At 66.7% G+C, this 11,057-nt stretch overlaps 3 protein-coding genes across 3 annotated transcripts in view; 1 reads left to right on the top strand and 2 right to left on the bottom strand.

Annotated features, from left to right (window-relative positions):
• EMIHUDRAFT_111349 (hypothetical protein) overlaps positions 1-1,665 on the bottom strand; it is a gene marked incomplete at both ends in the record, with an annotated part of 2,363 nt that extends 698 nt beyond the window's left edge. Inside the window, 3 exons of the mRNA XM_005786495.1 lie at positions 10-468; positions 922-957; positions 1,231-1,665. Of these exons, the coding sequence (XP_005786552.1) occupies positions 10-468; positions 922-957; positions 1,231-1,665 (930 nt within the window). The remainder of the gene's footprint in view (positions 1-9; positions 469-921; positions 958-1,230) is intronic.
• Positions 1,666-3,884: 2,219 nt separating this feature from the next.
• Positions 3,885-5,091, top strand: EMIHUDRAFT_111348 (hypothetical protein; the record flags this gene model as incomplete). Its single annotated transcript, XM_005786494.1, has 2 exons — positions 3,885-4,094; positions 4,156-5,091. 2 exons carry the CDS (start codon positions 3,885-3,887, stop codon positions 5,089-5,091), a joined length of 1,146 nt encoding a protein of 381 aa, XP_005786551.1.
• Positions 5,092-6,424: 1,333 nt separating this feature from the next.
• On the bottom strand, positions 6,425-6,987 carry EMIHUDRAFT_363568 (hypothetical protein; the record flags this gene model as incomplete). Its single annotated transcript, XM_005786493.1, has 2 exons — positions 6,425-6,516; positions 6,549-6,987. Coding segments are annotated over 2 exons (531 nt in total), but the record flags the coding sequence as incomplete, so codon positions are not given.
• Positions 6,988-11,057: the final 4,070 nt, after the last annotated feature.

Below are 11,057 nucleotides of genomic sequence, written 5' to 3'. Positions count from 1 at the left end.
TCCCCGCACCGAGAGAGGCCCATCGAGCAGCGTCTGCACCGAGCCGCACCAAGCCGCCAGCCGGCGCGACTCCATCTCGCACCGCACGTCGGCGGCGCGGCCCCCGGCCGGCAGAGGGCACGAGATCTCGATCTCCCCCTCCGTCTCCACCCACGAGTACCCACTCACGTGCCTCCCCTCGATCTGACGCCCCTCGTCCACCCACGCGCTCCGCCCGGCCGCCGCGGGCGGTGCGGCGGCGGCGGCCGGCGGCGCAACGGCGGGCGGAGCTGCCGCGGCGGCGGGCGGAGCTGCTGCGGCGGCGGGTGGTGGCGGCGTTGCTGGCGGGGTGGCGGCGGCACCCGCGGCTGCCGCTGAGGCGGTCGGGGCGTCCGCTTGCGCCGGGTTTGGCGTTGCCTCCGCTGCACCGTCTGGTGGAGCCTCTGGCGCGGGCGAACGCTCGCCGCCGCCACCGTCGGCCCAGGCCGCCTTTGCCCGCCCCTTCTCGGCCCTCCCGTCCTCGGCTGTCCCTCCCGTTGCCCTCCCTTCCGTTGCCCTCCCTTCCGTTGCCCTCCCTTCCGTTGCCCTCCCTTCCGTTGCCCTCCCTTCCGTTGCCCTCCCTTCCGTTGCCCTCCCTTCCGTTGCCCTCCCTTCCGTTGCCCTCCCGGCCTTTGCCCTCTCCTTGGTTGCGACGAGCTCGCGGTAGCGCTCGACAAAGTCGACCTACGGGACATGTCTCGGACATGTCTCGGACGTGTCCTGGACGTGTCCTGGACGTGGTGCCGCTCGGCAGCGTGATGCGGCGAGAGAGGAGAGGGGTTGTCGAGGGCAGGTGGGGACAGGCGGGAGGGCGATGCCGAGGAGAGGGTGAGGGCAGGTGGGGACGGGACCACGCGTCGGGGGGTGGCGACGGGTCCAGACCAGAGCTGATCTCTCCCGCACCTCGTCCGGGTTGTGGCTGCTCATCAGGTCGCGCACCTGAGGGACATGTCTCGGACATGTCTCGACATGTCTCGGACATGTGATGCACGCGTCCGGGACACGACCACGGCGGTGCGCCCCCCTTCTCGCGCACGTTGCACGTCTGCTGGTATCTCCGCATATCTCCGCATATCTCCGCATACCTCCGCATATCTCCGCATATCTCCCAATATCTCGCGCACGTTGCACGTCTGCTGGTATCTCCCCATATCTCCCCATATCTCCGCATATCTCCGCATATCTCCGCATATCTCTCCATATCTCGCGCACGCTGAGCAGCTCGAGCTCGAAGGTGACGGGCGAGCTGGGAGGGATGAGCGGAGGGGCGCCCGCATCGCCGTACGCGTACGACGGCCCACATTCGAGCCGCACCTGCTGACCCACCCGCATCCGAGGCAGCGCAAGGTCCCACCCGAGCGCAGCGTCCGACGGCTCCGCGCCGACCCGCACCTGCAGAGGCGGCGCCTCGCCCTCCCACGAGTCGTGCAGCACGGTGCCGTCGGCGAGCGCGGCGCGGAAGCGCACCGTCGCGTAGACGCCCGCCGAGGCGCGCGCCGCGGTTGGGAGTGGCTCTCGCAGCGTCGTCATCAGACAGCCGCCGTCGCCGCTGAGGTCGAGCGGCGTCGGCGGTGTCGTCATGGCCAGCCAGGCGACGAGCCGTCGCACGGCAGGCGGAGAGTCCGAGGCGAGGGAGCCGTACCGCATCTTGGTGGCGGTCGCGATGAGCAGCGAAATGCGTAAGAGCGCTTTTTGCAGCCGCTGGCGCGAGCACGGGCGTTTTGCTTCCTAGGCTTGCATTTAAGAATTCTTGGCTCCGTGAAACAAGGTCGCTGTTTTTCTTTCTCGCGATGTCCACGCCGCCGCTCGCGCCACCTCGCCTCTGCCTCCACCGCCGCCCCCTCGCCAGACACGCCGCCGCCCACCCGCCTCCTCGACCTCCCCACGGACCTCCTCGTGCGCGTCTTCTCTCGCTGCGACCCCGCCGACATCGCTCGCGTCGCGGCCGTCTCGCTGCTCTTCCACGCCTCGCTTGCGCTGGAGGGCATCCGCTTGTGGGCGCAAGAGCGCGGCTTCGAGCTGCCGGCGCTGCCAGAGGGCGAGGGCTGCGCCGTGCGGTGGCTGTGCTTTGCTGCGCTGCTGCGCGAGTCCAACCCGCCGGCGAGGGTGGCGGCAGGCTGCTTCCACAGCGTCTTCATCGTCGGCGAGGGGCGGCTCTCGTCGTGTGGCTCTGCGCCTCCTCAAGTCTCAGGCCTCCTTGGCCACGGCGAGGGCGTGACGCAGCTCAACACGCCGACCCGCCTCCCGTCGACGCTGGGTGGCGAGCGCGCCGTGAGCGTGTCGGCGGGATGGGCGCACAGCCTCGCCATCACCGGCGGCGGCGCCGTCTGGAGCTGGGGCCAGGGAGGCGTGGGCGCGCTGGGCCACGGCGACGAGGCGATGCAGGACCAGTGGCAGCCGAAGCAACTCGAGACTTTGGCTGGGCGGCGCGTCGTCGCTGTCTCGGCGGGAAGTCACAGCCTCGCCCTCACCGCCGACGGAGAGGTCTGGAGCTGGGGCTATGGAGGCGATGGCCGGGTGGGCCACGGCGACCAGGATCTCCAGCTGCTGCCCAAGAAGATCGAGGCCTTGGCTGGGCAGCGCGTCGTCGCTGTGTCGGTTGGAGGCAACCACAGCCTTGCCCTCACTGCCGACGGCGCCCTCTGGAGCTGGGGCGCAGGAGCCTGTGGCAAGCTAGGCCACGGCGACAGCGAGCGCCAGCTGCTGCCCAAGAAGGTCGAGGCCTTTGCTGAGCAGCGTGTCATCGCAGTCTCGGCTGGAGACCAGCACAGCCTCGCCCTCACCGCCGACGGCAGCGTCTGGAGCTGGGGCTATGGAGGCGATGGCCGACTAGGCCACGGCGACGAGCAGGACCAACTGCTGCCCAAGAAGGTCGAGGCGTTGGCGGGGCGGCGCGTCGTCGCTGTGTCGGCCGGACTTAACCACAGCATCGCCATCACCGCCGACGGACCTGTCTGGAGCTGGGGCCCTGGAGGCTTTGGCAGGCTGGGCCACGGCGACCAGCAGAGCCAGCTGCTGCCCAAGAAGGTCGAGGCCTTGACTGGCCAGCGCTTCGTCGCTGCGTCGGCTGGAGGCCAGCACAGCCTCGCCCTCGCCGCCGACGGCGCTTTCTTTACCTGGGGCAAGGGCGAGCGCGGCTCCCTAGGCCACGGAGAGGACCTGTCGAACCAGCTGCTGCCCAAGAAGATCGAGGCGTGGGCGCCGGGGCAGTGATGAGACGGGCGAAAGGGTGCAAGGCTCCGTGTTGCCACGCCGCCCACGTGCCTCTTCGCCACCTGCGAGCGTATCCGAGAGTGGCGAGAGGCGAATCCAGGACGGACGATGAGATTTATGCATTGTGGCTGTGATGAGGGGCGCACAGAGATGAACCAGATGTGGACGGCAAAGGAGTGCTACAGTGAAAATGATCGTGTGTCGGACGGCTCTCGCGCGCGGCGGCTCTCCCGCGACCACAGCCCCTCCCGCAGCCGCAGCCGTAGCCGCAGCCCCATCGCTTGCCGCTCTTCTGTGTCGGGTTGTGATGAGGGTGAGGGGACGGATTGAAGAGATCCCTCACAATACAAGAGAAGTGAGATCGTGCAGGGCGGGGTCGGGGACACATGCACATGCACATGTACATGTGCATGCACATGTTGCACATGTCCATCTATAGCAACAGCCGCTCCTCCCTCGCTCGCTCGCTCGCTGCTCGGACTCGGGTGTGTCGTGACTCGTGTGACCACCCTCTCCCCAATGGGCCCCATAAACCCCAACAAAGAACAGGAAATAAGACCTCGAGAGAGAGTAGTGCCGAAGGCGCCCTTTTTGATTGAGCGCTTGCTTTTCTGGAATTGGTCGGACCGGTCCAGCTCATCATTTTGGCCCCGATGTTCCCCACATTCCCCCGTCCACGAGCACATTCGTGCTGGCACCGATACAGCGCCACCACAGTCGGCATCCAACATTCCGTCGCCGACGCCGCCGCCACCCTCCGCCTCGCCGTCGCCACCGCCTCCCTCCACCTCGCCGTCGCCGCCGCCTCCCTCCGCGTCGCCCTCGCCGCCGCCTCCCTCGACCTCACCGTCACCGCCGCCGCCGTCCGCCTCGCCGTCGCCGCCACCTCCCTCGGCATCGCCCTCGCCGGTTGAGCGGCAGCAGGCCATCGTTGAGCGGCAGCTGGCCATCGTTGAGCGGCAGATTGAGCGGCAGCTGGCCTTCGTTGAGCGGCAGCTTGAGCGGCAGCTGGCCATCGTTGAGCGGCAGCTGGCCATCGTTGAGCGGCTCGCTGCTGCTGCCGCGGCCAACGGGTCGCTGATGCATATCATTCAGCGCTATGCGCTCCTCGAGCAGCGAGTCGACCCCGCGCCGCTCATTGCGGGTTGGAACCGCGCCGTGGTGGCGCTCGGCCTCCAAGGGCGCAGGTTCGGATCGGCCTTTGCGCTACATACCTGCTCCGGTGTGCGGCTCATCACCAGCCACCACGTCCTCCTCGACTGCGGCTGGGATGCGGACTCTCGGCCGCTGATCGACGTCGGCGTTGGCGCCTCGATTACGTATAACAGCTGGCCCCACCGTGCGGAGGTACTCGCCCACTCGCCCTCGCCGGCCGGCCGCCGCGACGCCGCCGACCACCGCGCCGGCTATCCCAAGCCGTTTCTCGATCTCGCGATGCTCGAGCTGGTGCACGGGTCTTTGCCCAGCGCCTTGGAGGCTGGCAACGACGTGCAGGTGGGCGACCAGGTGGTGATCCTCGGCTACGGGACGCAGAACTACAAGCATGCCGCCGTGCAGAACACCATGTACGGCTCGGTCGCGTGCATCGAGCGGGTAGACGAGAAGCACGGCTGCCGCGTAATTGACATCCAGGGCGACATCCTCGACGGCCACTCGGGCGGGCCCATCGTATCGCTGCGCACGCGGAAGGTCATCGCCATCTCTGTCGCCTCACACTCGGTCTCACAGACCGGCTTTGTCGTGGGGATCGATGGCCTGACCTGCCGCGTCTCGAACGCCGTTGGAGGCCTCCACTTTGGAGTTCCCGTCACGGAGCTCGCCACCTTCTTCACGGCGCTCCGCTTCTCTCCATCGTTTTAGTTTGCTTCCCGCTGTGGCACGCGGAAGGGTGCAGAGGCGTCGCCCGGCGGGGATGGCGGAGCGGGGGAGAGGGGGGGGGGGGGGGGGTCCCTGACCATGGACTCCCTAAAGCGAGCAGGGGAGCACCTCTGTCTGAAAACGGGGACTTTACTGGGTCACGAGATCCTTCGGGGTTGTTGGACTTTCGTTTTCCCCCCCTCCCTGGGCCTGCGCTGTAAGTTTCCTGTATCTGGGGGCCGCGCGGCTTCCTCCCTGTCCCATCGACTGGATCACTCTTCACATATTCAGGTTCACTTGTGCGCTCGCGTCAGCGTTCAGCAAGGCTCCCATCGTACAAACAAATAAATAGAGCAGACATCTCCAGGAGAGATGGGCGACGCACGAACACAGAGGGACAGTGCGCACCCCGCCCCGCTCGCAGGCCGCGTGCAGCACACAGCAACACAACTGGTTGGGTAGTAGTCTAAGTTCTGAGCCTCGAGGCTTAGCGGGTCTAAGTGTGCTCTGGCACGCTGGGTGCTTGCGCGGTCTAAGATCAGCGGGAGCCTCTTACATCGGCTAAGTCGGCCGTGGCACGGCCTGGGGCCAGGAGGCTCCCACCGTGATCAACGATACGGCGCAGCTCCCAAATTTTCTTCGCCTGCGGCGGGCGATCGATCCTCTTCATGCTTAGCAATCGCCGCCTCAGCATCCTCCTCTTCCGATTTTCGTTGCTGCTCCTTCATTCTTGAGCGACGTCTAGCCAAACAGTTCCCACATGACACGAAGCTCCTCAAGCTTAACCCTTTCGCGCCATAAGGGTCATGGTGACCCAATCTCGATATATCTCCAGTCGTAGCGGTGGAACTTTTTTTTGGCTCGGTCAATTATTTAGCCATATATGAGAGGATCACGGCACAGTGTCGTTTGAGTCGACAGTAACTCTCCCACAGCCCACGTAACTCCGTCTTTTTCAGGCACCCGGAGCCCTCCGCGGCCGCTTCTACGCCGGCGAAGCACCATCAAGCTGCTGTACGGCCCCGGCATTGCCTCCCCTGGCTTAGCTCTCAGTCAAGATATTGTGCACATGGGTGGCCTCTACAATAACTCACTGACACTGAACCTCCCAGAGCTTGCCCCGGTCCGTCACGGCCATCCTCGTCCTCCGGCGACACTAGGCACGGGACTGGCGCGCACTAACACAGGTACGACCCTCCCACAAGTGCTATGAGCCCCAAGCCCGCATGGCTCTCTCCTGCCGCTCGTCGTCCATCCCGTCGAGCAGGTCGGCCAGTTCGCTATGCTGCGCGGCCGCCGCGCGGCGATGCGCGCCCGCTCGCGTCCCCGCGGCGACCGCGTCCTCCTCGCCGCCGCTCTCCTCGCCGCCGCCCTCCTCGCCGCCGCTCTCCTCGCCCTCGGTGGAGGCCGCCGCATTCGTGCCGTCGGCTGGCGTCGGCATCGCGGTCGCGCGCCGCCACTGCGCTCGTCGTCAAGCATGTGCCAGTACTGCTCGCCCTGGTAGCCGTCGTATTCGACCTCGTGCACGGGCCGGCCGTCCACGTCCTCCTCTCGCCCCGCGATGGTGGCCGGCCACCACAAGCCTTGCTCGCCCAGGATCTCGACGTGCGTTCCCGTCTCCACGATGGTGTGCCCCGCCTGCTTCGCCGTCTCGTCCACCCGCAGCCGCTCCCACCGCTCCCTCTGGCCCTCCCTCGCCGTCGGAAGGGCGTAGTTCGGGTCGCTCTCCTCCACGCCGGCCAGCACGTCCGCGGCACTCACCGCCTCGACGTCCGTCGCCTCCTCCGCCGCCGGCTCGGTCGAGCCGCCCGCCGCCTCCCGTAGTCGGCGCTGCCGCTCGCGCTCGTAGTGTGCTCCTCGGCGCTCGACGCCGCCGCCCTCGTGGGTGCACGCACGCCGCCTGCGGTGCCATCTCGGCTTTCGCGCGCGCAGATTTTTGTCAATTTTGCACAAACTCCGAGGCAAAGCCCCTCGAACGCGCGAAAACGCCGGCTTTCGAAACCCGGCGCCCGCCCTCTTTCTGGCCGCGTCCCTCCCCTGTCCTCTCGACTGCACTCCTCTTTTACATACATAAATCCCATCTCGTCTCAGAGTTTTGACCGTTTTATTTAGTTATGACCGCGCAAGACATAAGGGTGGCTCACAGGGCTCTGCCCGCAAGGCGCCCGCGTCGCCGACGCGGTACCATTGACTAATCCCCGAATCACACCCACACGACCAAATAGCGAAAATCCGAATGCCGTGCAAAAACCACGGAATCTGAGCAGAAGAACGTCGGTTCAAGTTTGGCAAACGCTAAACATGGGCGATCCGCTTCCTTTTCAGTGTATGTAGCTCTTACGTACATTCCCGTAGGAGACTCTGCTGACTTTTCGACCCTGGACGGACGAAATGATCGCGGAAAAGCGGGACCGCTCGCGACATCGGAGGTTCACCATATATGCCGAGCCTGCTCGGCCTGCCATGCGCGCGCCTCGCCCGAGCGCAGCCACCTGCGGGCCTGGCCAGCCTGTTCCTGGCTCGTGCCCAGCCTCTCCTTCCGCTGCCGCCGGCCTCGCAGTCCCGCCTGCCATCACGCTGCAGAGCCTGCGTAGACGCCACAGACGCCAATTCTGCAGCCCACAGCCCTGGCAACTGAGGGCGAGGGCCAGCAGTATACGACGACGACGACATCTCACACCCCGCGCTGGCCAGCGCCATCAGCCCCTCACGGCCCGGCCCAACCTCCCATCGCTAGCGCCATCGCCTCCAGCGCCTCCAATCAAGTCGCACCTCTCTTCTTCAGCCAATGCAGCGGCAGCACCACGTCAGAGGCCGGGTGACTGGCGGACCTGCAGCCAGCCATGCCTCCCCCTCCCCACCCGCTTGGATCGATCAGCTGACAGCTCCATCAGCTCCACCACCGCGTGTCGTGTCATGAAGCATGAGATAGACATAGAAAGCATGAACCATCGAAAGGTCTGGTCTCCAAAAAGAGAACTCTCGGCGCCCGCCGCGCGCGCCCGCGCCCCGCCCCTTTTGCGCAGCAACACCTTAAATTTCATGGCCCTCCAAATTCGGGTCGGAGCGTAGCGGAGTGGGCCCCGAGTTTGAAAAAGGCGACGGACGCTTGCGTCCTAGCCTCCAACAACGCCTCCCCGGCGCAGAGGGGCCCCCGGAGGGATGCTCAACCGCTCCACGCCCCGCCGCTTGCGGCGGTCCTATTCCCAGTGGGGCCAGAAGAGAAAGAAAGAAAACAGACAACCCAAGGGAGGGATGGGAGGACCGCACGCCGCCACCACACAGGGATTTTAAGGAAACTGGGGCCAGTTTTCTTATTTGACCCGAGTTTTTCTTTCCTCGCGATACCCGAAGGAGCTCTTTTGTAAAATTCTTTTTCTAGCCTCGCCTGTCGCGTGAATCGTGTAAAAGAAAGAAATAAAACGGACAACCCAAGGGAGGGATGGGAGGACGGCACACCGTGAATCGTGTCGTGCGAGCGGGCCAGTAAAATTCTTTTTCTCGCGATATAGGGACCCTATATGTGATCATATATGTCCACCCCGCCGCGCCGCCGCTCGCGCCGCCTCGCCGCCTCCGCCACCGCCGCGCCCTCGCCAAGCACGCCGCCGCCCGCCCGCCTCCTCGACCTCCCCACGGAGCTCCTCGTCCGCGCCCTCCCTCACTGCGACCCCGCCGACATCGCTCGCGTCGCAGCCGTCTCGCTGCTCTTCCACGCCTCGCTTGCGCTGGAGGGCATCCGCTTGTGGGCGCGATCGAGCTGCCGGCGCTGCCAGAGGGCGAGAGCTGCGCCGTGCGGTGGCTGTGCTATTCGGCGTTGCTATGCGAGTCCAACCCGCCGGCGAGGGCGGCAGCAGGCCTTCTGCACAGCGTCTTCATCGTCGGCGAGGGGCGGCTCTCGTCATGCGGCAATGCGGATCACGTCCCAGGCCTCCTTGGCCACGGCGAGGGCGTGACACAGCTCAACACGCCGACACGCCTCCCTTCCCCACTGGGCGGCGAGCGCGCCGTGAGTGTGTCGGCTGGAGATGGCCACAACCTCGCCCTCACAGCCGGCGGCAGCGTCTGGAGCTAGGGCGATGGAGGCTTCGGCGATCTGGGCCACGGTGACCAGCAGCACCAGTGCGAGCCGAAGGTTGAGGCTTTTGATCAGCACGTCGTCGCTGTCTCGGCTGGAGGCTTCCACAGCCTCGCCCTCGCCGCCGACGGCGGCGTCTGGAGCTGGGGCTATGGAAACTCTGGCTAGCTGGGCCACGGCGACCCTGGTCCAGCTGCTGCCGAAGAAGGTCGAGGCCATTGCTGGGCAGCGCGTCGTCGCTGTATCGGCTGGGATCGCCCACAGCCTCGCCATCACCGCCGACGGCGCCGTCTGGAGCTGGGGCGAGGGACTCATTGGCAAGTTGGGCCACGGCGACCAGCAGCGCCAGCTGCTGCCGAAGAAGGTCGAGGCCTTGGCTGGGCGGCGCGTCATCGCTGTCGCTGCTGGATGGACGACCAGCCTCGCCCTCACCGCCGACGGCGTCTGGAGCTGGGGTCAGGGAGGCTTGGGCGTGCTGGGCCACGGCGACACGCGGAGCCAGCTGCTGCCGAAGAAGATCGAGGCCTTGGCAGGCCAGCGTGTCGTCGCCGTCGCGGCTGGATACTTCCACAGCCTCGCCCTCACCGCCGACGGCGCCGTCTGGAGCTGGGGCGAGGGACTCATTGGCAAGTTGGGCCACGGCGACCAGCAGAACCAGCTGCTGCCGAAGAAGGTCGAGGCCTTGGCTGGGCGGCGCGTCATCGCTGTCGCTGCTGGATGGACGACCAGCCTCGCCCTCACCGCCGACGGCGTCTGGAGCTGGGGTCAGGGAGGCTTGGGCGTGCTGGGCCACGGCGACACGCGGAGCCAGCTGCTGCCGAAGAAGATCGAGGCCTTGGCAGGCCAGCGTGTCGTCGCCGTCGCGGCTGGATACTTCCACAGCCTCGCCCTCACCGCCGACGGCGCTGTCTGGAGCTGGGGCAATGGAGACTTTGGCAAGCTGGGCCACGGCGACCGACAGCACCAGCTGCTGCCCAACAAGGTCGAGGCCTTGGCTGGGCAGCGCGTCATCGCTGTCTCTGCCGGAGTCTACCACAGCATCGCCATCACCGCCGACGGCGCCGTCTTTACTTGGGGCGAGGGCGGCCACGGCTGCCTAGGCCACGGAGAGGACCTGTCGAACCAGCGGCTGCCCAAGAAGATCGAGGCATTCGGGGCGCGGGCGCGGTAAAAAGGAGTCTGCCGAGACCAGAGCTTGTGAGTTCTGAGTTGTGTCTGGGCACTGGGGCGTCTGCGCTCTCGATACTGGATTTTTCACGGGCGGGGCGCGGAGGGGGGGTGGAGGGTGGGTGCGGCGCGGCGGTAACTGTTTATAAATACCTTTCGGCGAGGGGCTGCGACGTGCGAGCTTCACGCGCACTGGACACGCACACGCCACACGGGTCACGGCCCCCCCGCCGCGCACGCACTGCACAAATTTGACGCGGAAATAAACACCAGGGGGTTGGCGCTGCTCTCGCCGCCGCCACAGCCTCGCCACACGCGAGCCGCGCGGCGGCGGGCACAAGCAGCCGCCGCCCCCCGCCCGCCCAAAACACCTCCGCGGCGGCCGCCGTCCCTCGTGCTGATGAGGGGCGGCCGCTCCGGGTTGCGATGGGCTGGTCTGGCACCGGACCGGACCCTGCAGTCCAGAGCCTCCCCCCCCCCCTCCCCGGCTCCCTCTCGGAGGAGGAGGAGGAGGAGGAGGAGGAGGAGGAGGCTGGGCCCGCGCGCCCGAAATACTGAAGACCTCTCCCCCTCCCCTCTCTCTGCGGGCGTCGCCCCTCTGCCCTGACAGCGGCACAGCCGCGGGATTGTAGCTACAGGACCGAGGGGCGGTCCGAGGTGTACCTAGGAGACGGCTCCAGCAAAGGGTCGGGGGGGGGGGGGGGCCGGGGGGGGGGGGCCAAAA

This window comes from Emiliania huxleyi (assembly GCF_000372725.1).
Source record: "Emiliania huxleyi CCMP1516 chromosome Unknown EMIHUscaffold_150, whole genome shotgun sequence".
Lineage (NCBI taxonomy): Eukaryota > Haptophyta > Isochrysidales > Noelaerhabdaceae > Emiliania > Emiliania huxleyi.
This window is presented reverse-complemented; position numbering and strand designations above follow the sequence as displayed.